At 45.3% G+C, this 20884-nt stretch overlaps 2 protein-coding genes across 2 annotated transcripts; both read right to left on the bottom strand.

Annotated features, from left to right (window-relative positions):
• Positions 1–2359: 2359 nt before the first annotated feature.
• On the bottom strand, positions 2360–6182 carry wnt16 (wingless-type MMTV integration site family, member 16). Its single transcript, XM_062382920.1, has 4 exons — positions 6064–6182; positions 4183–4409; positions 3713–4002; positions 2360–3546 (listed from the first exon to the last, which is right to left on the bottom strand). The coding sequence occupies exons 1-4, from the start codon at positions 6153–6155 to the stop codon at positions 3088–3090; spliced, it is 1068 nt and encodes a 355-aa protein (XP_062238904.1). The 5' UTR covers positions 6156–6182; the 3' UTR covers positions 2360–3087.
• A 280-nt stretch (positions 6183–6462) lies between these two features.
• cped1 (cadherin-like and PC-esterase domain containing 1) lies at positions 6463–19822 on the bottom strand. Its single transcript, XM_062383336.1, has 22 exons — positions 19505–19822; positions 18668–19000; positions 15812–15986; positions 15608–15702; positions 15435–15519; positions 15272–15341; positions 15059–15206; positions 14850–14977; positions 14661–14733; positions 13729–13863; positions 13422–13526; positions 13214–13329; positions 13059–13123; positions 12787–12973; positions 12542–12710; positions 9437–9536; positions 9132–9268; positions 8819–9039; positions 8645–8746; positions 8256–8343; positions 7894–8040; positions 6463–7590 (listed from the first exon to the last, which is right to left on the bottom strand). Exons 2-22 carry the CDS (start codon positions 18884–18886, stop codon positions 7387–7389), a joined length of 2769 nt encoding a protein of 922 aa, XP_062239320.1. The 5' UTR covers positions 18887–19000; positions 19505–19822; the 3' UTR covers positions 6463–7386.
• Between the last annotated feature and the right edge of the window lie 1062 nt (positions 19823–20884).

Below are 20884 nucleotides of genomic sequence, written 5' to 3'. Positions count from 1 at the left end.
ACAAAAGTTTTTGACTAAATCAGTAAAAACTTGTCAATGTCATTTAGCTGACGCTTTTGTCCAAAGCAATTTACATTTTAAGAAACCTCAGCATTTATGGGGGGCCATTTTAGGGGTTCAGTATCTTGCCAAGGACACGTAGGCATGCAGATGGGAAAGAGTGGAATTTTCGAACCGGCAACCTTCTTGTTGAAGAACACCCGCTCTATCCCCTAGGCCAAGCACTCCCCAATGTCGAAGTTTTAACATTACATGAAGAGTTTAATGAAACTTGAGTTTTAATTGAGTTATTGGTTTTATTTTTCTTCCTCTGTGGTTTATTTTCATTAACCCTAACCCATGTATTGATGATTGATCAAAAACAATAGTAATCAACAGATAAAAACCACAGAAATAAAACAAGTTAGATTTGTTTCAAACACATTTTCTCATATTTTGCAGCAAAACAGTAAAAGATTGTTTTGACTGAAGTTTAATAAAATATTCTGAGAATTGATTTACATTTTCTTCGGTGGAGCAAATCTTAAAAAGGGAAACTGATCAATTTAATTTATGTTTTGAACAGAAGGAAACAAACTATGAGAGATTTCATCTGAATGAATGAAAGAGTGAAGTTACCTGTGCAGCAGCCGACGTCTTCATCATCATCATCATCATCAGGGAGACGAGCAGCAGCTTCACTCTGTCCTCCATGTCTTCTTCTTCTCCTCTGTCCAGGACGTGTGTAGCGTCCCCCTCTTTTCAACCTCCTGTGCCCCCCCCCCCTCCCTCTCCTGGACAACGAGCTCGGATTTAAATCAGCTGACTGAGGTGTTTTATTCACACACTCCTCAAACACATGTTTTTACTGAACACACATGTTGTGTTGTCAACTTCATACACAAACTGATCGTTTGATCAAAACACAAACGACAAACACACAAAAAAGTGATACACATCTTTATTTAACTTTCCTGTTCCATCGTATTTATTCTGTTTAAGATTATTGTATTTTACATTATATGTTATTTCCCAGGTTTATTTTTTTGCTTGCGTTTATATTTATGGTTTTTCTTTATTTACCATTGTTAGTGTTTTAACACAAAAAAATATAATTTACACTGTAAAAATATTAAAACTATAAAAGTCTGATCAAGTCAAATGATTATGAATTAAACTTATAATTGTTGTTAATAATAAAATGTATTAGAGGTCAGTTCTATGAAGCCAGGATCTCGTTATCCAGCTGAACTGAACATCACAGTCATGCAGAGTGGTCACATGACGCTGGTTCTTATCTTGTGAAGTTACCTCAGGTTTGGATCCACACCAGCTCCACGGGTTCAAGCGTGATGTCATGATTGAAAGGAATTGTGTGGGAGGAGCTTTTATACTGTTTGATCATAGGTCACCATGGTGATTTACCCCGATAACGAGTGAGTGAGATTCAAGGAACGAAACCTGAAGGTCACCTGATGAACACAAACCTGAAGGTCACCTGATGAACACAAACCTGAAGGTCACCTGATGAACACAAACCTGAAGGTCACCTGATGAACACAAACCTGAAGTTCACCTGATGAACACAAACCTGAAGTTCACCTGATGAACACAAACCTGAAGTTCACCTGATGAACACAAACCTGAAGTTCACCTGATGAACACAAACCTGCTTCATAGACAGTGAAGGCTACACACACACACACACACACACACACAGACACACATGAGCGAAGGTTAGAATCAGGTTTGGGTAGAGAGTGTGTTGAGTCAATGAGGGTCCTAAGATAAGATAAAGTACAAACATGTGTGTGTGTGAAGAATAGCAGGAAATCCTGTAAATGAGAATCTGTGTCTGGTCTCTGCTGTTTTCTGTTTCCTGATTCTTTCTGCTCTGTCATCACACACACACACAACACACACAACACACACACCCACCCTTTCTGCTGAGTCGTCATAATTTGTCTTCCAGACCCCCCCCCCCCCCCCCCCCCCCCAAACCTTGTCTGTACGAGGTCCACAAAGTGAACGGAATGAAACTCGGTTAAACAGCAGGTTACTTGAACTTTGTTTCAGTGAAACATAAACTGTCAAACAAAATGGACGACGTTTCTTGTACAAACGCTGCCATCTTGTGGTGATGATAATTATTTACAATCTGCGCAGTAGTGAGCGTGTGGAGCTGTGGTGACGAGGCCCCGCCCACACATGCTCTCGACCAATCAGGAATCAGTCTCTGATGTGAATCCTGAGGCCTCAGCCTGTTTTTATGTCATCAAATGAAAACCAAACGGATCAGAAACACGTGAACAAACATCAGAGAGAGAAGAACGAGCTGAAACGACAGAAACATCTTTAAACATTTATTTAACGTCTGCTTTGATTTGTTTTGTTTGGTCCATCTGCTAACATGGAGGAGGCGGAGTTACTGGAGGAACAGATCCTTCACTTCAGAGTCGAACGTGTCTGACACCACCTCTGGTTCTACTTCCTGTTTCACGTGGACAATGTCTGAATCTTTGTTTTTTCATGATTCAGTTTGTTTCTCAGAAAAGACAAAGATTCAGAACCAGTTGGTCTCGACCCTCAGGTGTGATCCTCTACAGGAGTGATCCTCTACAGGAGTGATCCTCTACAGGTGTGATCCTCTACGGGTGTGATCCTCTACAGGAGTGATCCTCTACGGGTGTGATCCTCTACAGGAGTGATCCTCTACGGGTGTGATCCTCTACAGGTGTGATCCTCTACGGGAGTGATCCTCTACAGGTGTGATCCTCTACAGGAGTGATCCTCTACAGGTGTGATCCTCTACGGGAGTGATCCTCTACGGGTGTGATCCTCTACGGGTGTGATCCTCTACAGGAGTGATCCTCTACAGGTGTGATCCTCTACAGGTGTGATCCTCTACAGGAGTGATCCTCTACAGGTGTGATCCTCTACAGGAGTGATCCTCTACAGGTGTGATCCTCTACAGGTGTGATCCTCTACGGGAGTGATCCTCTACAGGAGTGATCCTCTACAGGTGTGATCCTCTACAGGTGTGATTCCTCTACAGGTGTGTGTTATTCAGGCGGGGATGTTTGAAACTTGTCCTCAGCTGTGATTGGTTTATTTGCAGGTGTGCATGTCGTTCATGCTCTCGCAGCGCCGGCAGCGGACGTAGCAGCACCACACGAACTTGCATTCGCAGCGTTGGACGTGTCGCACAACATGCGTGTTGTATCCACGGCCACAGCACAGCAGGTTGCACCCGTCCGGTCCAGCGGACGTCCGGTTGCAACGGCGCCCTCTGGTGCCGGCGATGCCGCGTCGCCGGTCCTCCAGGCAGTAGTTGGGAGACTTGTTGATGAAGATGAGCTGGTGTTTGTCGACAGGAAGGAGACGCTGGTCCTTCCTCCTCGTCTTCCTCTTCGAGCGGTCCGACACCTGAACGCTGTGCTCGTACCGCTCCTTCAGATAAACGCCGACACGTTCGAACGCCGCCATCGTCTTCCAACACGTCTTCACCGCACAGGAACCGGAAACACCGTGACATCGACAGTCGGTCAGCATCGTCCTGTCAACCGCCTGCAGGGGGAGACAGTGAGACGCAAATTTAAACATGACCACAGAAAAGTATTTTTCTTTATTTCTAAAATGCTTTTATTTTGAAACTCGTGTGCACGGAGTGATATTAAAACTAAAAGTCAGAAAATGGTAACTCTGCCTAGTTGGTGTTCACTTGGTGTCTCACCTGGCGTCCTGCCTCTGTGTTGTGTTGGTTCATGGTCTCCGGCGTGTAGCCTCCGCTGCTCGTCGACATGTTTTTGGCGGCGGCGCCGATGAACCTGCGGCTGAACCAGGTTCCGTACTGGATGTGGTCCGAGCAGCCGCCCCAGTGCCAGCCCTCCGGCCCGGAGCCGCCGCCCTGCAGCCGGGCGTCGCAGCCGCACTCCGTCATGTTGCCCTGACTGCAGGAGCGCGTCACGGCGTGGACCAGCCCTGCAGCCATCACCGCGTAGATAAACGCTGTTTCTTTGGTTCCTATTGGACGAGAGGGAGGCAGGGTCAGAGTGACATCATCACGTTAACATTCTAGAGTAAAAATAAAGTTGTAAAAATGTTTTGGTTCTTGTTGACGGCCAATGTGTTTGTTTTATTAATATAATGTGTTTGAATTTATTTGTTACGTGCATCATAATTATGATCAGGTGGAGCTCTCACCGCTGGTTAACTCATGTTCGAACACTGGAGGGCGCTGGTTGACGGAGCAGTTCCACCTCTCGTGTCTGAACTGACTCTGACACTCGTCGATAGCGAGGCGAGCGCCGTCCTGGACGCTCGGCAACAGAAAAGGTTTCTTACGACACAGCTCCCTCTGCTGGCGGCTCAGAGGAAGGGCGGAGCAGCTGAGCGTCTCCGGGCCGCCGGCCGAGGCCACGCCCAACCACCTGCTCAGGAAGGATTCATGCAGTTAACGTCTCGGTCTGTGATCAATAAAGATAAACACTGGATATATATCATCAGAAAGAAAATAATTTTTTGTGTGGGTTTCACTTCAGCTCAGAAAAAGCTGATTTGAATTTTTTATTTACTTGAAAAGCTTTTCACTTTTATAATAAAAAATAAAGATCTGTGTTTTCTGATGAGTGAACAGCAGGGGGAGACAGATGACTGCAGAAACTTCACTGAACAACAACAATAATAATTATATAAAAGTAATAATAATAATACCACTACTACTACTACTGGTAATAAGGGGTTTCACTTCTTTTACTTGTAGATGTTTTTTATGAATTTTAATTTACTTGTAACTGTTTTTTATCATTTTAATTTCTGTTTTATATGTTGTGAGTGTAATATTGTGAGTGTACATATGTTCTTTTTTGCTGCCTCTTGGCCAGGACTCCCTCGGAAAAGAGGTTTTTAATCTCAATGGGACTTTCCTGGTTAAATAAAGGTCAAATAAAAAAATTTAAAAAAATAATAATAATAGAGTTGTGTCATGTGACACAGTGAGTCATATCACATAAATAATAATAATAATACATTTATTTGTAAGGCACTCTTTATCCGAGAATCTCAGAGTGCCACAAGTACATAGTTAAAAATCAAAAATCAAAGTCCTAAAACTCAAACTCAAAGTAAAAACGCCTTTTTGAATAAAAAGGTTTTTAGACCAGTCTTAAAAGAGTCCAGGGTCTGTGTTGCCCTCAGGTGGTCAGGGAGGCCGTTCCATAGGCGGGGCGCTGCTGAGCAAAAGGCCCGGTCGCCCATGGTGCGGAGCTTGGTGTTGGGAACCCGAAGGAGCGTGCTACTTGTAGATCTGAGGGTGCGGGTGGAGGTTTGGGGAGTGATGAGTTCTTGTAGGTAGGGAGGTGCATGTCCATTTATGCATTTATGGGTGAGGAGTAGGACTTTGTAGTCAATCCGGGTGTCACTGGTATCTTTTTATTTTACTGCTTCTGATGTTAACATGGTTCTTAATATTTGAAAAATATTTGTATATTGTTGATCAGTTTCTATGTCATGTGACTGATAAAAAAAGATCTACAGAAAGAGGCGTGTCTTTTTTATCTCGTATGACGTGGGATGTGATTTGCAGTCGGTGGGTCACATGACAAGAAGTTATTAAAAACAGATCCTTTGTGGACGGTCCCTGAGTGAAGGTGTGAACACCAGAGGATCCACAGGAGCCTGAAAACTCCCTCAGGTTGTTTCTGTTGATTATAAACACTGAACCTTAGAGCGTATAATTATATGTTCTTTATTATTATATGAATTATAATAGTTCTGACAGAACCTTTATAATTTATTATTTTAGGTAAAAAAATCTGCTTTATTATCCAACACTGTATAGCTGAATGAGCCAGAAAAAATCTTACTGAAAACGATCACATTTATATCTTTATTTTTTATCTCTGATTATGATTATGAAATATTCGCGGTGATTATAAGATTAACTGAATAATAAATAACCGATAATAAATTCACATTCGCTTCGTTGATGACTAAAAGAAAAAAAGTCTACGTGAGGTCTGTTACGTGTATTCACCCTGTGTGAAACAGCAGGATTAATACTCGTATACAGTATAATGTACTCACATCCAGGAGCCCCGGACGCACAGCGGACACACGCAGAGCAGCAGCAGACTCACGGGACTCATGTGTCGGCCTCTTCGGATCCGAGTCTCCATGTTCTGTTCATCAACCTGCAGCTCGACCTCCAGAGCAGCTCCGGTGAGGCGGCGGCCCCTGAGCCCGGCGTCCTGCTCCCTGACTCGGTCACTGGTCCGCGGGCGTCCCGGAGCCGCAGGTATATGCAGCGGGAGCAACACGACCATCCTGATTGGACAGCTCTGCTGCTGACGTCAGGGACACACACCGTGGGATCGCCCAATAAAAATGATGATCGATCTTGTTGATCCGTGATTATTCAAATCATTCAGGACGTAAAACAGAAAAATTAAGTCGGATAAATAAGTTTTATTCATTGCAATGATTTAAATCAAACAAATCAGATGTTTCATGTTTTCACAGTCCAAAAGTTAAAGTTCAGAGAATAAATATTGTTCAGCACGGAAACAAAACATGAAACGATTCAACATTTAAATATAAAAATATATAAAATATAAGACTTTCTTTACACCTTTGGTTTGAAACAAGAAATAAAAGACACAAAGCAGCTGGTTAGGAAACATTAGGAACTTATTAGTATGCATCAGCATTTAGTTAGTACAGATGAAGATCGAGTTACTTATCACGCGACCTAGAAGTCTTTGGCAAACATAAACTAGTTACTATGCATTGTAAAGTAACTAGTCTTTACAATGCATACACACTAGTTAGTGTGTATCAGAACTTACCGCAACTATGGACTGAAAGTAGTTCTGCCCTTTAGAAACAAGGAGATTTAAAAAAAATAGTGACATCACTTGACGAGGAGGTATGACGTCTCCAGGACCACACAAAGATATAACAACAGAGATATCAACACATATAACAACATATAAACCTATAGTGTATTTCAACAGAGATGTCAACAGATACGATTAGCAGCACTCGAGGATGTGACGAGCAGACCTGGCAGACGTAACTAGCAGCATTAGCAGAAGTTAGCAGTATTAACTAGCTGTAACTGGTAGCGATAGTAGAAGTAACTGGTTCTCACAGGAAACGGAAGTTTGTTTCTTCTTTGTAACGATGAGATAATGATTGTGTATTACAACATTTTTGAAATATTTGTAGTTCTTCAGTTTGATGAATTGATGATGTTTAGACAGGTTAGCTGGAATCACAAAATAAAACAAGTTTCATACATGTTCTTCTTCATTTGTTTTTACTCTTCTGTCTCACACACACACGCAAGCACAGACACACACACACAGACACACAAACACACACACACACACACACACACACACACGTTTAGTTTGCGGGACACAGGCGGCTCAGCAGGATCTCAGAGTACACCTGGTTCACTGGTCCTCTGACGTGATAGGTGAAGGTGTCAGGATCCGCCTCCTGCTCCGTGTCCTGCACGGCGGATTGGTTGCTGAGCCTCGTTCTGTTGGATGTGGTTCTGTTGGACGTCGTGTCAGCTGGAGGCCTAAAGGAAGGAAACTTCTCCACCTGTGAAGAAGAAACAGCCGGTGCTAGTTGAACAGTTGGACATCGTCTGCGTAGAGTGAAATCTGACATTTCCAAGAGGAACTCCATCACCAATAACCAATAACTAATAATCACAGTATTTATCTTTTCAACCGACACAAACAGGACAGGGACACATGACTAACTGATATTTTAAATGTTTCAGATCCTGCCCACGTTGATGTCGCACCAATGAATTTACAGAATCCAAATCAAATGAAACCTTTGTTCCTATTCGTTCACTCAGAAGATGGACAGAGGAGATGTTGATGAGAAGGTTGTTACCTGGTGAAAGTGGCAGGCACATCGTCCCTGAAGGAACTCTTTATAGCGACCCATCGTGATGCTGAACGTGTCGATCACCTCGTACCCATGATGCTTCGCTGTGGCGATGATGTTGTCGTTGTCTCTGTCGAGATCTTGGATTTCTCTCTGAAAGTACGAGGGAGCTGTTTTCAGTTTCCAGAGAGACGCGACCTCAGGTGATTCCTGATCCTCAGAGGTTAGACCCATGAGATTGATACTTTATGGCATTATTCATAACTTAGTTATACTATATCATTAAAAGTCATCATTATATTGACACTTAGTGTCAAAACACTGATGTTTCATCTGTTTCTTTATTTGAGTCGCTATGAAGAACCTACCAGACTCAGAGATCTGATCCCATCCACAGGAAGATGGAAACCCATCCCCAAAGTCTTCACCACCACCAGGGTGTTACTGAGACCCTCCCTGGGGAGAAGGAGCATCAACACCACTTGTCATGAGAACCACAGTCTGGACATGGATGCCTGTGAAATTGACCTGATTCCCTGAGTTCACTGCCGATCTGGAAGAATCTCTATAAACTGAATGTTTTCACTTTTTAGTATTCTCAAGAAATTTCTAACCCTAACCCAAAGCTACGTCTGAGGAACTGCACAAAAGAGATTTTCAAAAGAAAATCGGGATCTTTGAAAAGTAAAAAGATCTGATTTGTATGTGATACAAATTGTCTGATGATGTCGACAGAGACTGAAGACGTGTTCCTCACCTGTCCAGCACCTCGCTGACTGTCCACAGGTGATTGGTGTTGAGCCACTGGACTCCTCCCACCACCAGGACCGTCAGGTTGGAGTTCACCAGAGGTTGAGACCTGTCGGAGCAGATGGAGGATTCGTGTTAGTTTCAGAACGTCGACCGCCCCGGTGACACCCTGGTGACTCACCTGTGGAGCAGCTGCAGCAGCGCCTCCCTGAACGTGGGCCTCTGCTCCTTCTCCAACCAGAACTGAGGATAATACGAGTAGCTGACCAGAGTCTGACCTGCGTTCAGGTCCCGGTGCACCAGCGTGTCGTGAGCTTGGCCCCAGTCCTCCAGACTGGAGTTGACCCGCTCCATCAGGAAGTACATCATCCCGCGATTGGTTGAGTCACCGATAAACAACACCTGAGGACGGAGGATTCCACACATGAGTCTGATGGGACATTAGTCTCACTCCTTCATGTCCCATGACCTCACCTGAGATCACATGACCTCACCTTCCTGTCCGTCATACAGCCCTGCAGCGAGCGGCGCTCCACCAACCGGTGGTCACAGCCATCTGGCTGCCAGGCAACCTCCCTCCAATCACATGTCCTATTGTCAGAACAGCTAAGACATGGAACCACCCACCGACCTGAGACAGACAGACATGTGAGACAGAGACATGTGAGACAGACTGAAAGAGATGTGAGACAGAGACATGTGAGAGAGACAGGTGTGAGACGAACGGACGGATAGACAGACAGACAACCGAGAGACGGACAGACGGGTGAGTCACTGGGGACAGGAAGTGACATCCCACCTGGCTGGTGTCCTGACGTGCAGATGTGACGTGGCCTCTGGGACATGACGGCGGTCTGGAGACCACAGGAGCGATCGGGCCGGACCCGGAGACCACAGTCCTGAAACCAGAAAACGCATCAGAACTCTTCCTCTCCTACCTCCTTCTCTTCTCCTTCTTTTGTTTCTGAACTCTGTTGTCAGAGGTCAGAGGTCAAATACACCAGCTCGGCTCAGAGGCCCGTGAGAGCCGCCGGGTCTGGCCCCGAGTTCAGAGACTCCGCCGTCAAACGCGCCGTACAACACACACACGCTTGTTTGTCCCCCTAATGCGACTGTCGGTCCCCACAACGGGGGTAGACCCTGCAGCACACACACACGGCCTCCTCTTCTCAGGTTTCGTGGCGGCGGCGCCACATTCCTCACCGCGGCGTCGCAGCTCACAACAAAGTGCAACAAGAAAACTTAACAGGGATTTTCTTGTTCGTACCTGAGCTCAGTGTAAACGCTCAAACAGACCGGACGCTGCTCTGAGATCAGCCGCCGCCGCCACGCTACCAAAACACGCCCCCACCAAACACACCGTAGCCTTTCATCCCGAGGGTCACGACTCAGAGCCGCCGCCACAGACGGACCACAGACGGACCACAGACGGACCACAGACGGACCACAGACCTCGTCCAGGACTGAAGACTTGGTCATGTTGTTGTTTATCTTTAGAAGAAACTCAAAATTATTGTGACAATAAAAACAATTTAAGATGAAATGTAAAATATGAGAAATTATTAAACAGATAAAAAAGAGAAAATCTAAACAGCAGATCAATTTATCTATTTATTTTTTTTAAGATTTATAAACCTTTTTCTCCAGGTTTGTAATAAATATCACCATCACTCATATTCATATTCAAGTCACAATGAATTCACATGATTCATTCATTTAAATTATTGATCATTTATTCCATTTTAAAACTTTAAACGGTTTTATCAGGATAAGAACAAATCCCATAATAACTTTCCTTACTTTATGTTTGACACATTGTTTATCTATTATTATAATTTAAACTGGAAATATCGAACTAATTTTTTATCGATTCTTAATAAATTAATATTTGGTTTGAGGCTCGTCACAGACAATATTCATGTCATCTGCAGGTGTGATGTCACAATGTGTGGGGGTGGAGCTGCAGGTGTGATGTCACAGTGTGTGGGGGTGGAGCTGCAGATGTGATGTCACAGTGTGTGGGGGTGGAGCTGCAGGTGTGACAGTGTGTGGGGGTGGAGCTGCAGGTGTGATGTCACAGTGTGTGGGGGTGGAGCTTCAGGTGTGATGTCACAGTGTGTGGGGGTGGAGCTGCAGGTGTCACAGTGTGTGGGGGTGGAGCTGCAGGTGTGATGTCACAGTGTGTGGGGGTGGAGCTGCAGGTGTGATGTCACAGTGTGTGGGGGTGGAGCTGCAGGTGTGATGTCACAGTGTGTGGGGGTGGAGCCGCAGGTGTGATGTCACAGTGTGTGGGGGCGGAGCTCCATGTTCTGAGCTTCCAGACGAGGCTCACTCTGTTGTTCAGGGCCGAGCAGAAGCAGAAAGTTAATCCTCTGAGCGTAGTGATCAAAGAGCTCCACTGATCTGAGATCTGATCTGATCTGACTCTGAGTAAACCTGCTCATAATCCCTAAACAGGCATCAGATCACACTCACTAACGCCAGGAGCTTTTAAGAAAAGACCTGAGACGCTGCCAAGAAAAAAAGAGCAGGAGACGACTCGGAGGAGAATCAGGAATTTACAGCTCCATCAGAGAAACAGAACTTTGATTCTCTGTTTCAGAATCTAGAAGAAAAAGTTCTAGAAGATTCTCACTGACGACAAACCTTCATTCACCACACTCTGTCACCAGGGGGCGTCTCAGTCAGAACCACAGACTGTAAATAAAGACCACGACACTTCTCCATTTCCTCCAGAAATGAATCTAAAACAGTCTCAGCTGTCAATCATGATGTCTCTGCCTGTTTTTCAGGAGGTCAAAGGTCACTGAAGCTAAGTGAGACCTGTTGTTTCAAAATAAAAGCTTAAACTGAACCAGGCAGCAGCTGGTGTCTGTTTGTTCCGTCACATGATGAATCCGGATTTGATTTATGATGAAAAAACTTGAACAGACGAAGTTCAGATATTTCTATAACTGATCGTCTCCAACTTTAATCGCAGCTGTCACACCGGATCCTGATCCTGATCCTGATCTAGAACCTGATCCTGATCCAGAATCTGATCCAGAACCTGATCCAGTCTGTAACTCAACATTAATAACATCATGTTGGTTTCTCCAGAAGCCCAAATGCAACTGAGGAACCTTCCACACTTCAAGATTCTGGATCATCGAAGCTTCAGGTTCTGAAACCTGAACTGAACATCCGTTCAGAACCAGAATAAGACAGTGATGACATCATTCAGCAGATCAAATTAAATGTTATCTTCATCACATGAAGTGTCTGATCTCTGATGAGGAGTCTCTGTTACCGTGTGTTGGACACAAAGTGGACGGACAGAGGGTCCACTGTGGCCCCGACCCGGGGAACCAGGGCCCCGACCAGTCGTGGTTATCACCTCGGATCAAAGAGAAGCAGCAGCTTTCATTTTACCTTCAAAGCACCGGCCCCACCGCGCATCAATGGGCTCTGTGTTCTGCAGGGGCCCCCCCGCCGGGGGCCCCGCTGACCCCCCAGCAGGAGGACTAACCACCCTCTCTCTGCATCCGAGGCCAGGTGGATCAGAGAGAGCAGGTGAGGGCGGGGACGAAAACATGAGACGTTACAGATGTTTATTAAAATATGTTCTGAGCTTTCACTGAGCGGCAGCGCCCCCTGCAGCCACAGGTGGAGATTACCTCTGATCTGAACACGAGATAACCGCTGGACACAGGAAGTGACATCACACTGAGAGACAACTTCTGGACAGTTTGACCAAGAGTCAAGAGTTTAGATATTATCTGATATATACTCTATCTGTATATAAATAGTATCATAAATGTTACAGTATTATTTCATTAATGTGGTTAATATCCTAATAAATATGATAAACATGACTTTTGGGTCTATTTCACAGAAGCAGCCAATAGGAGGGCGGCTGACTCACCTGGACGAAGCTGCACATCACATGGTCGGCGAACATGGGCAGACTGGGCCGGTTCTCCCGGGTCAAGTGGACGGTGTAGATCGCCATGACGACGGGCTCCGTCTCAGCCTCGTCCGTCACCAGGATGCTGATGCGGCTGTTGCCGAGGCCGACCGGGTAGTTCGCCATCCTGCAGACAGAAACACGTGAGTCCTCTGACCCTAACCCATCAGAGGTCAGAGGTCAGAGGTCGGTCCTGGTTTCACCTGGGTCCCCGGTGGTCGTCCAGGTGGACCGCGCAGGACGGGCTGAAGGTCATCGGTCGGATTCGAACCGTCACCGTGTCAAAGGTCACCTCGGCAAAGTACTCCTTCACCCCGGGGCTGAAGGGCGGAGTCAGGGTGAGGGGGGGGTCGGTGTAAATTTGTCGTAGGTGGGGGTTGCCACAGCGACCTGGACACACAGAGAAACCGACCAATCACAGAGCTGGATTCCAGTGGTGCCGACCGCGTGAAGACCTGACTCATCATGGTCTTACCTTTACCTGCAGCTCCGCCCAGTGAGCTCACATCTGACTCCTGATTGGACGAAGCGTCATCGCTCCTGTCAGAGACACAAACATAACTTGAACACGTCTGTCTGAATGATTGACAGGCTGGTGCAGCAGTGAATTATGGGATTTGGAAAAGTCACCTGGAGCTGATGTTTCTGAGGAGGTTGTAGTAAGAGCTGATCCTAACCATGTGATCAGAGATGCTCAGAGGACGAGAGGAAAGGGAGGATGAAGAAGAGGAGGAAGAGGGAAAGAGCTGCAGAAAAACAACAGAGCAAGAGACTGATGAAAGCTGCAGCAGCTCCCCCTACAGGTGATGAGATGTAATCACAACAACAATGTGTTTACCAGATGAAAGGCAGAGGGCGCTGACATCTGTCTCTGAAACTGAAGAAGAAGAAGAACCTCGTCCTCTGACAAACACAGATCATCTGACCCTCCACAGACACCGTCCTGAGAGAGAGACAGAGAGAGAGAGAGACACGGAGAGATAGAGAGAGATAGAGAGACAGAGAGAGAGAGAGAGAGAGAGAGAGAGAGAGAGAGAGATAGAGAGAGATAGAGAGGGTTAGGGTTAAATGGATCATTCAAATAAACTAAACACAAAACAGAGGATCAGATCAGGACATCTGTTTGTCCTACGTTTGTCTCTCACCTGTCTCCTGTCTGTCTCTGAAAACAGGTGTGTGTGTGACAGGAAGTGCAGTGTGTCCTCCAGGATCAGGTCTTTGGTGACCTGTCCGTCAAACGTTTCGTCCCTCAGGGCTGAAAATGTTAAATCAGTGTCCACCTGGAGACAAAGAGATGGGAGAAGAGGCTGAGGACACAGTGATCTCTGCTGGACATTTACCGGCAGCTCACCTGAATAACTTGATTGTATAAGTCATGAATTTGTGTAATTATTCCCAGATCATCTGTTATTCATTTGTAGTTTTGACACTTTCTGGTCATTTAACTTTCTTCTTCATCAAATCACATTATTTGGAAGGAATTAGAATCAGAATGTATTTTATTGAGGTTTACACCTCCTGGAATTTGTTTTAGTTGAAGTTGCATACAATGAACATAGAACATAAAGACACAAAAGTACTACACATAAGAAAAAACATTTTATAAAATTAAAAGATATAAAAAGTAAAGTAAAAAGTAAAATAAAATGCAAAATGCAAAACCAGAGGGCGATGTCAATGTGCAATTTGCAAAGTGTTCAGAGTGAATAAATGTATGTTTGCATGTAACTATATTTGTCCAGGAGGAGGCGCTGTTGCGCCTCATATGACAGAGTCACCTGTGACTGATGACATCACTACCTTTATAGGAGTGATGTTACCACCCTCTTTCTCTGTGTTGCCTGACTCTCACGGAGAGCAGTATGTTGTGATCACCTCTGCAATAAATAACGCCACGTGGCTAAAGAACACACGTCAGTTAGAATTGTTATTCCGCTGTGCAGGTAGGCAGAAGGTATAAGCCTGTTAACACAATGTTATGTTTGTTAATGTAACACAGACTTGAGGCGTGGGGGCGGGATAAGAGTGACAGGAGGTCTCACTCTGACAGAAATGTGAGGATCAGTCCTTCTCTTACCTGGATGACGACAGGAGTGATGGAGCCGCTGAACTTCAGAGTGAAGGTGAGCAGCTGGTAACACAACACACACCTGAAACACCACAAGCACACTGAGCTACACAACACACACCTGAAACACCACAAGCACACTGAGCCCATGGGATCTTTCAAAAGTTAATGGATTGTATTTCATTGGTGGATTTTTACCTGTTGACTCTTTCTGTCCTCTCATTGGACACTGCAGCCTGAAGCACATCGCCTATCACGTGCTTCATCTGCCAAAAAGCATGATGGGAGCTCGCTGGTCCCAGCTTCTGACGCAGAAAGTCCCTGAGCTACGAGAGAGGAGGATTTAACACCAGCAGGGGGCAGCGCCCCACAGGAAGTACAGCGTTAAGATAAAAAATCTGCTTCACCTTCAGGGGGCGTGCCCTCAGCTCCTGATTGGTCGCAACCACCATGATGTCATGCAGGAACGATGTCAGAGGTCGGACTGATGTCACCAGAACATAAATGTTCACCATGGCAACCAGACCAGGAGGCGGAGCTCCAACAGGTGACGGACTGTCAGAGAGAGGTATGTGAAGACAGAGAAGTTTGATCAATCAGACAGGTGATCTGACACTCACCTGTCCTGAGGCATCCCCAGCTTCTGATTGGTCGATCCACAGGAGTACAGCCTCAGGGGTAAATCTGCTCCTGAGGAGGAAACAGGTGAACACAAACACACCTGGTGTGATCATTTTTTACAGTGTAAAAAACCTCAGTTCACACCTGAAGCTGCTGACTCACCTTCCAGGTGAGACCATGTGAACATGTGACACAGACCTGCACCTGCGTCAGAGAAGGCGTCCATCAGACTCGGGATGAGGTTCACCTGAGGACAAGGAGACACAGGGGAGTGGATTTGGACGTCAGGTGGGATCAGAGCCGCTCTGTGATTGGCTGGAACAGGTGAGTCTCACCCTCTGATGTCTCTGCAGGTGAGAGAACGAGACCCTCCTGAGGCAACTGGGCTCGGAGCTGCTGAGGCACAGCAGCAGGCTCCACCCACTCACACCTGTAACCATGGAGAGCATTCTCAACTGTTGCTGTCCTCGTGGAGTGCAGCTGTCAATCATCAGGCTCCAAGCATGTGAGGATGTCATGTGATGCCCTCGTGTCTGTACCCTGATTGGTCTGAAGGACGCTGCTGGTCTCGGTGTATCTGGACGTGTGGACATCGTAGTGCAGCCGCTGCAGGACCTGCTGGTACAGCTGCACCTCGGGGTCCGACGCCTGGTGTCGACCCGTCAGGACCACGGCCCGGCGCCGCCCGGACGGCTTCTGAGACACCCCCCCGACCTGAGGACATGTCAGTGAGACGTCAGTGAGACGTCTGTGATCCAGAGCACAGACGGGGGAACAGTTTATTTATCAGTGACACTCGAGGCAGTTTGTTCTAACGTTATGATCAAATCACAGATCATCGCTGCAAAACAAGATTCTGACAAAACATCATAAATATATTAATCAAATAATAAATGTGTTGCAAATAAAGTTGAAAAGTTCTGTTTGTCTTCATGTGGGTTGTTATTCAGGTCACGTTTGGGACAGGAAGTTGGCAGCGTCTGTTTGACTTTATAGTTTTTCTTCAGTCAGAGACAGAAAGAGATGAGGACAGAGAGAGGGAGGGAGAGAGAGGGAGAGAGAGAGAGACAGAGAGAGAGAGAGAGAGGGAGAGAGAGGGAGGGAGAGAGAGAGAGAGAGAGAGAGAGAGAGAGAGAGAGAGAGAGAGAGAGAGAGTTATTTGTCCTATGTAGAAACAGAGTGGCCCCGAGCACAGACAGGAAGAGGAAACGGCCCCCACCCTCCTGTAAAGAGATCTAATCTCAGTTTGTTGCTTTTTAAGGTTGTTCTGTCTTTCTCTCTTCAACACTAACCCTGGACATCTTTCTCCAGGGTTAACGTGGACATGTGTCCCTATGGTAACCCTGGACATGTGTCTCCAGGCTCGAGAGGCGGTGGTCTAGTGGCAGAAACCTGGACTATGGGCAGAGAAGGTCTCTGGTTCAACTCCACGGAGAAACAACAAAAGACGAACCTGGATTGATCTGTCCAAAAATCCAAGAGTCTCCCTACCCTGTCTAGTGCCCCTGAGCAAGGCACCTTGCTCCCCCAACATCTGCTCCCTGAGCGCCGTACCTGGTCGCTCACTGCTCTGTGTGTCCTGCACCAGATTGGTCAAAAGCAGAGGTTACATTTCCCTACCTGCATGAGTGTGTCTGTGCATGTGTTTGGGACGAATAAATGCATCTTAATCTTAATCTACATAACAAGGTCTCATTCCACACACTGATGTTGAAGTGGGTCACTGATCACATGACCTCAGACGTCCACTCAGCTGATCTGAGAACATGTGACCTCAGGAACAGAAGGTTCCCGAACTAGAACCTTTTGATCAGCTGATCAGTTCCTCCACATCATGGATCAGTGGAACCAGTGGAACCAGTGGAACCAGCTGTCTGAAGATGGTGCTCATGTCAGCAGCTGTAAAAACACACCTGTCTGACCTGCTGCCAAACAGTTTTGACCTCAGCCCACCCGTCCACGGGGGGTAGACGTCAGCTGTTTCCTGTCAGTCTCCGTCCTCACTGGAGGACCCTGAGGACCCTGAGGACTCTGCAGGACACTTTCAATGTTCACCTGCTGGAGTCTCCAGCCTTTGAATCAGAGACTTGGATGAAAAAACACATTCTCTTCCTGATTGGTTATTATCAGTCACATGCCGACCAACTGCAGAGGAGACATCTACTTCCTGTTATCACCACATGACCAGCGTATGTGAACGGTCATGTGACGCGTGTGATGAACCAGTCACAGAGTTTTACTGGATCATTCAAATAAACTAAACACAAACCAGTGGATCAGATCAGGTTTACAACAACCTGACACGCCTCACTGTGTGTGTGTGTGTGTGTGTGTGTGTGTGTGTGTGTGTGCTTGTGTGTGTGTGTGTCAGCTGTCAATTTCACACTCAGCTGATTAATGACACAAATGTTTATATTAGGACACACACAGACACACACACACAGTTCACTGATCTTCTCATTAACTAAAAGTACTGAAACAATGAGACTCTTCTTCTTCTTCTTCTTCTTCTTCTTCTTGAATTAAAAACCATTTAAAAAGCATCACAGTTTAAAAATGGTAAAAATAAAGGTTCTGTTTCATCTCTGATAAAAATCCATTCTCAGATTACAAGTGATTTAAGTTTATTGATAAAGACTCTGTGGTTGTTTGATTTATATAAAGCGCACATAGTGATCATCTATCACTGATATGAGCTGTGTTGAACATCAGTCCTCTAATAATAACTCATTTATTATTATTTATTGCTGAATGATTATTTCATCTCATCTCATTTTCATCCGCTTATCCGGGGTCGGGTCGCGGGGGGAGCAGCTCAAGCAACTGATTATTTCAGTTTGTGACAAATGATTTGATGTGATGAACAATTTCAATGTTCTGAATGAAGTTCTTGGTGCAGACGATGACTTTGATTTTATTTAATGATGTTTGGATGAAAGTTTCCCTCGTATACAAAGTTGTGTTGTTTATTAACTTTTATTTTTTATTGAAAGAACATTAATTTAAATAAAGTTTGACTCATTTTGATGTATGAACACTTCAGGATCTTTGCATTTGTTTGGGTTTAAGAGCTTTTGACCAGACGCACTGTGACTTTCATTCAGTTTATGTGATGATGACGTTTTAATATGAAATCTTATTGAGTCTTTGGTGAATCATTTAGAACGAATCCTGAAAGAGTCTGATAAATAATCAGAAACATCAGCTGATGCAGGAGATAAATCAAAAATCATCAAATCAACAGAATCAAGATTTTAAATTCATCATATATTCTATATATGTATATCCTTTAAGGAAAGTAACAAAAAATAGCACACACACACACACACACACACACACATACACACACACACACACACACACACACACACACACACACACACACACACACACACCTCTGTATTCCTCTGCAAACTCTCCAGGATGTAAATGACCCTCCTGGTCTTCTCCGGGACATCATATGGTGACTTCCGGCCTCGGACATCAGCGGGTGGTGGTCCGGAGCGGAGCCGGTTCGAGGCCGACATCAGGGTCTGGTAGAAGACGCAGAGTGCGGCCCCCAGGAGCAGCAACAGCGGCCCCCAGGAACAGCAGCGGCGGCGGCGGAGCAGCATCCCGGGCTCTGCTCACATCCCCGCCGGGCAGGGCCTCATGTCCAGCGGCCTCAGCTCGGTCCTCAGCGCGGTACTCTCTGGTTCTGGTATGGAGAGTCAGTTCCTTAAACTCCACTGTTAGAAAACGTGTTAAAAGTGAGAGTGGTGAGTTATTTTATCACCGAATGTACCATTAGCCCCAGAGGTCTCTGTGCATGTATTTAATAATGATATTAACACAAATAACTTCAATACAGAACCAATTCAAATTTAAAATCTGTATATTTTCAGTGGAGTCTGGTTGTAAAATGCTCTTCTACTGAAGCGAGTGATCTCTATTGGCAGAAAGTTCAAATGTGATTCTTTAATTTAAAAAAATTATCATTTTTGGATTATTAAATATTTACGCCGAATTAAGTGTAGGATTTATGGGAGTTTAAAAACAGTATTAGATCAGGTTTTAAATTGAAAAAAGTTTCTTTAGGAATAAAGTTGAACTTGTTTTTAACTTGGAGTCTGTGATGAATCCAGAAGATCAGCTGAACGTCATCTGTTCTTAAAACGTTTCAAGAAAACCTGGAGAATATTAACCAGGTTCCACCGAGAACACAGAACCTCCGGTCAGCTGATTCCACTCACCCGACCTGGACCCATGACGGAACCGAGGAGAAGCACCGTTACAGTCCAGAGAAAGTCCCGGTGGAGTCCAGAGAAAGTTCCGTTAGGTTGACATGAATCTACCGCTACTCTCCGGTTCAGGTGTGAGGGAAGAAGAAGAAGAGGAAGAAGAAGAAGAAGAAGAAGAAGAAGAGGAAGAAGAAGAAGCGGAGTTTGGTTCGTTCCGTTAGAACCAGGCTCAGCATCTGGTTCCAGTTAAATCACTGAAGAAAACAGTCTCTCCCTCCTCCTCAGGACTCCTCCTCTTCTTCACCTCCTTCATTCTCTTCACCTCTTTTCCTTATGTTCTTCACATGAAGTTAAACTGTTCTGTAGGTCAGCACCTCCCCCTCCACAAGGCTGGGTTATTTCAGGAACACACAGAGACACACAGACACACACACAGACACACGCGCACACACACGTCGCGCTCTATAAACACAAGTACAAATGTGTTTAATTCCTTTCCAGGTAAAAAGGTTTCACATGTTCAGATTCATGTTCTTTAATCAGGAACATGTGGAACACGACTGTTTATTAAATAAAACAGAACATCACTTCAATAAGTCCTGAGAGACGTGGACGAGAACCAGCAACAGACATCTAGTACAAATGTTACTTTGGGTTCTAGTTGGGCCTGAGAAGAACGTCTCCGTATATGTAAGGCTGGAGAACATATGGAGAACGTGAAGAAAGTCTCCATCCAGGTGAAGAACCTCACCTGACATGAGGAGAACGTCTCCTGAGAGAACATCCGTCAGTTTTAGAGAGCGTCCTGTCAGAACCCTGTTACTGTTTAGGTGGAGAACGTGTGGAGAACGTCTGTATCAGTTGAGAACTCTCAGTTCTAAGTTCTTTGTTTAATTCAGTTTTCAGAACCAGCAGCTTTCCTGTTCCTCACACCAGATCCCCCTGGTGGTCACATGTAGTGCCTGCATTTAGATCGAGGGGAAACGCTGGTTTCACTTCTGTCATTTATCAGCTGGAGTCACTGAGGTGTGAGAACATGAAGTTCTGTGAGAAGAGAACCAACGTTTCATCCGTTTCTTTAACATAATTAATATTACACCTTATAAACGTATATGATTCTGTCTCATAAAACCAAGATAAAGTTAATTAGCTTGGTTCCACTATGGTGACATCCACAGATGTGATTGGTCGATCGTCTTCCTCCACGTGGGCACATGCTCTGTGTGTTACCAGGTAGTTTTGAATCTGTTTCATGTTATGAATCTATTATCTGTAATTGAACCGTTAACAGGGAAATCATTGGCTGCTGGCTCCAACTAATCACACCACGTTGCCTGATTTACATAAACCTATATTCCCTTTCATATTTGAACTGAAACTTTATAATCTAAA

This window comes from Platichthys flesus, chromosome 23, assembly GCF_949316205.1.
Source record: "Platichthys flesus chromosome 23, fPlaFle2.1, whole genome shotgun sequence".
In the NCBI taxonomy this organism is placed as follows: Eukaryota; Metazoa; Chordata; class Actinopteri; order Pleuronectiformes; family Pleuronectidae; genus Platichthys; species Platichthys flesus.
Note: the sequence above shows the minus strand (reverse complement) of the source record. Positions and strands in the feature narration are given on the sequence as shown.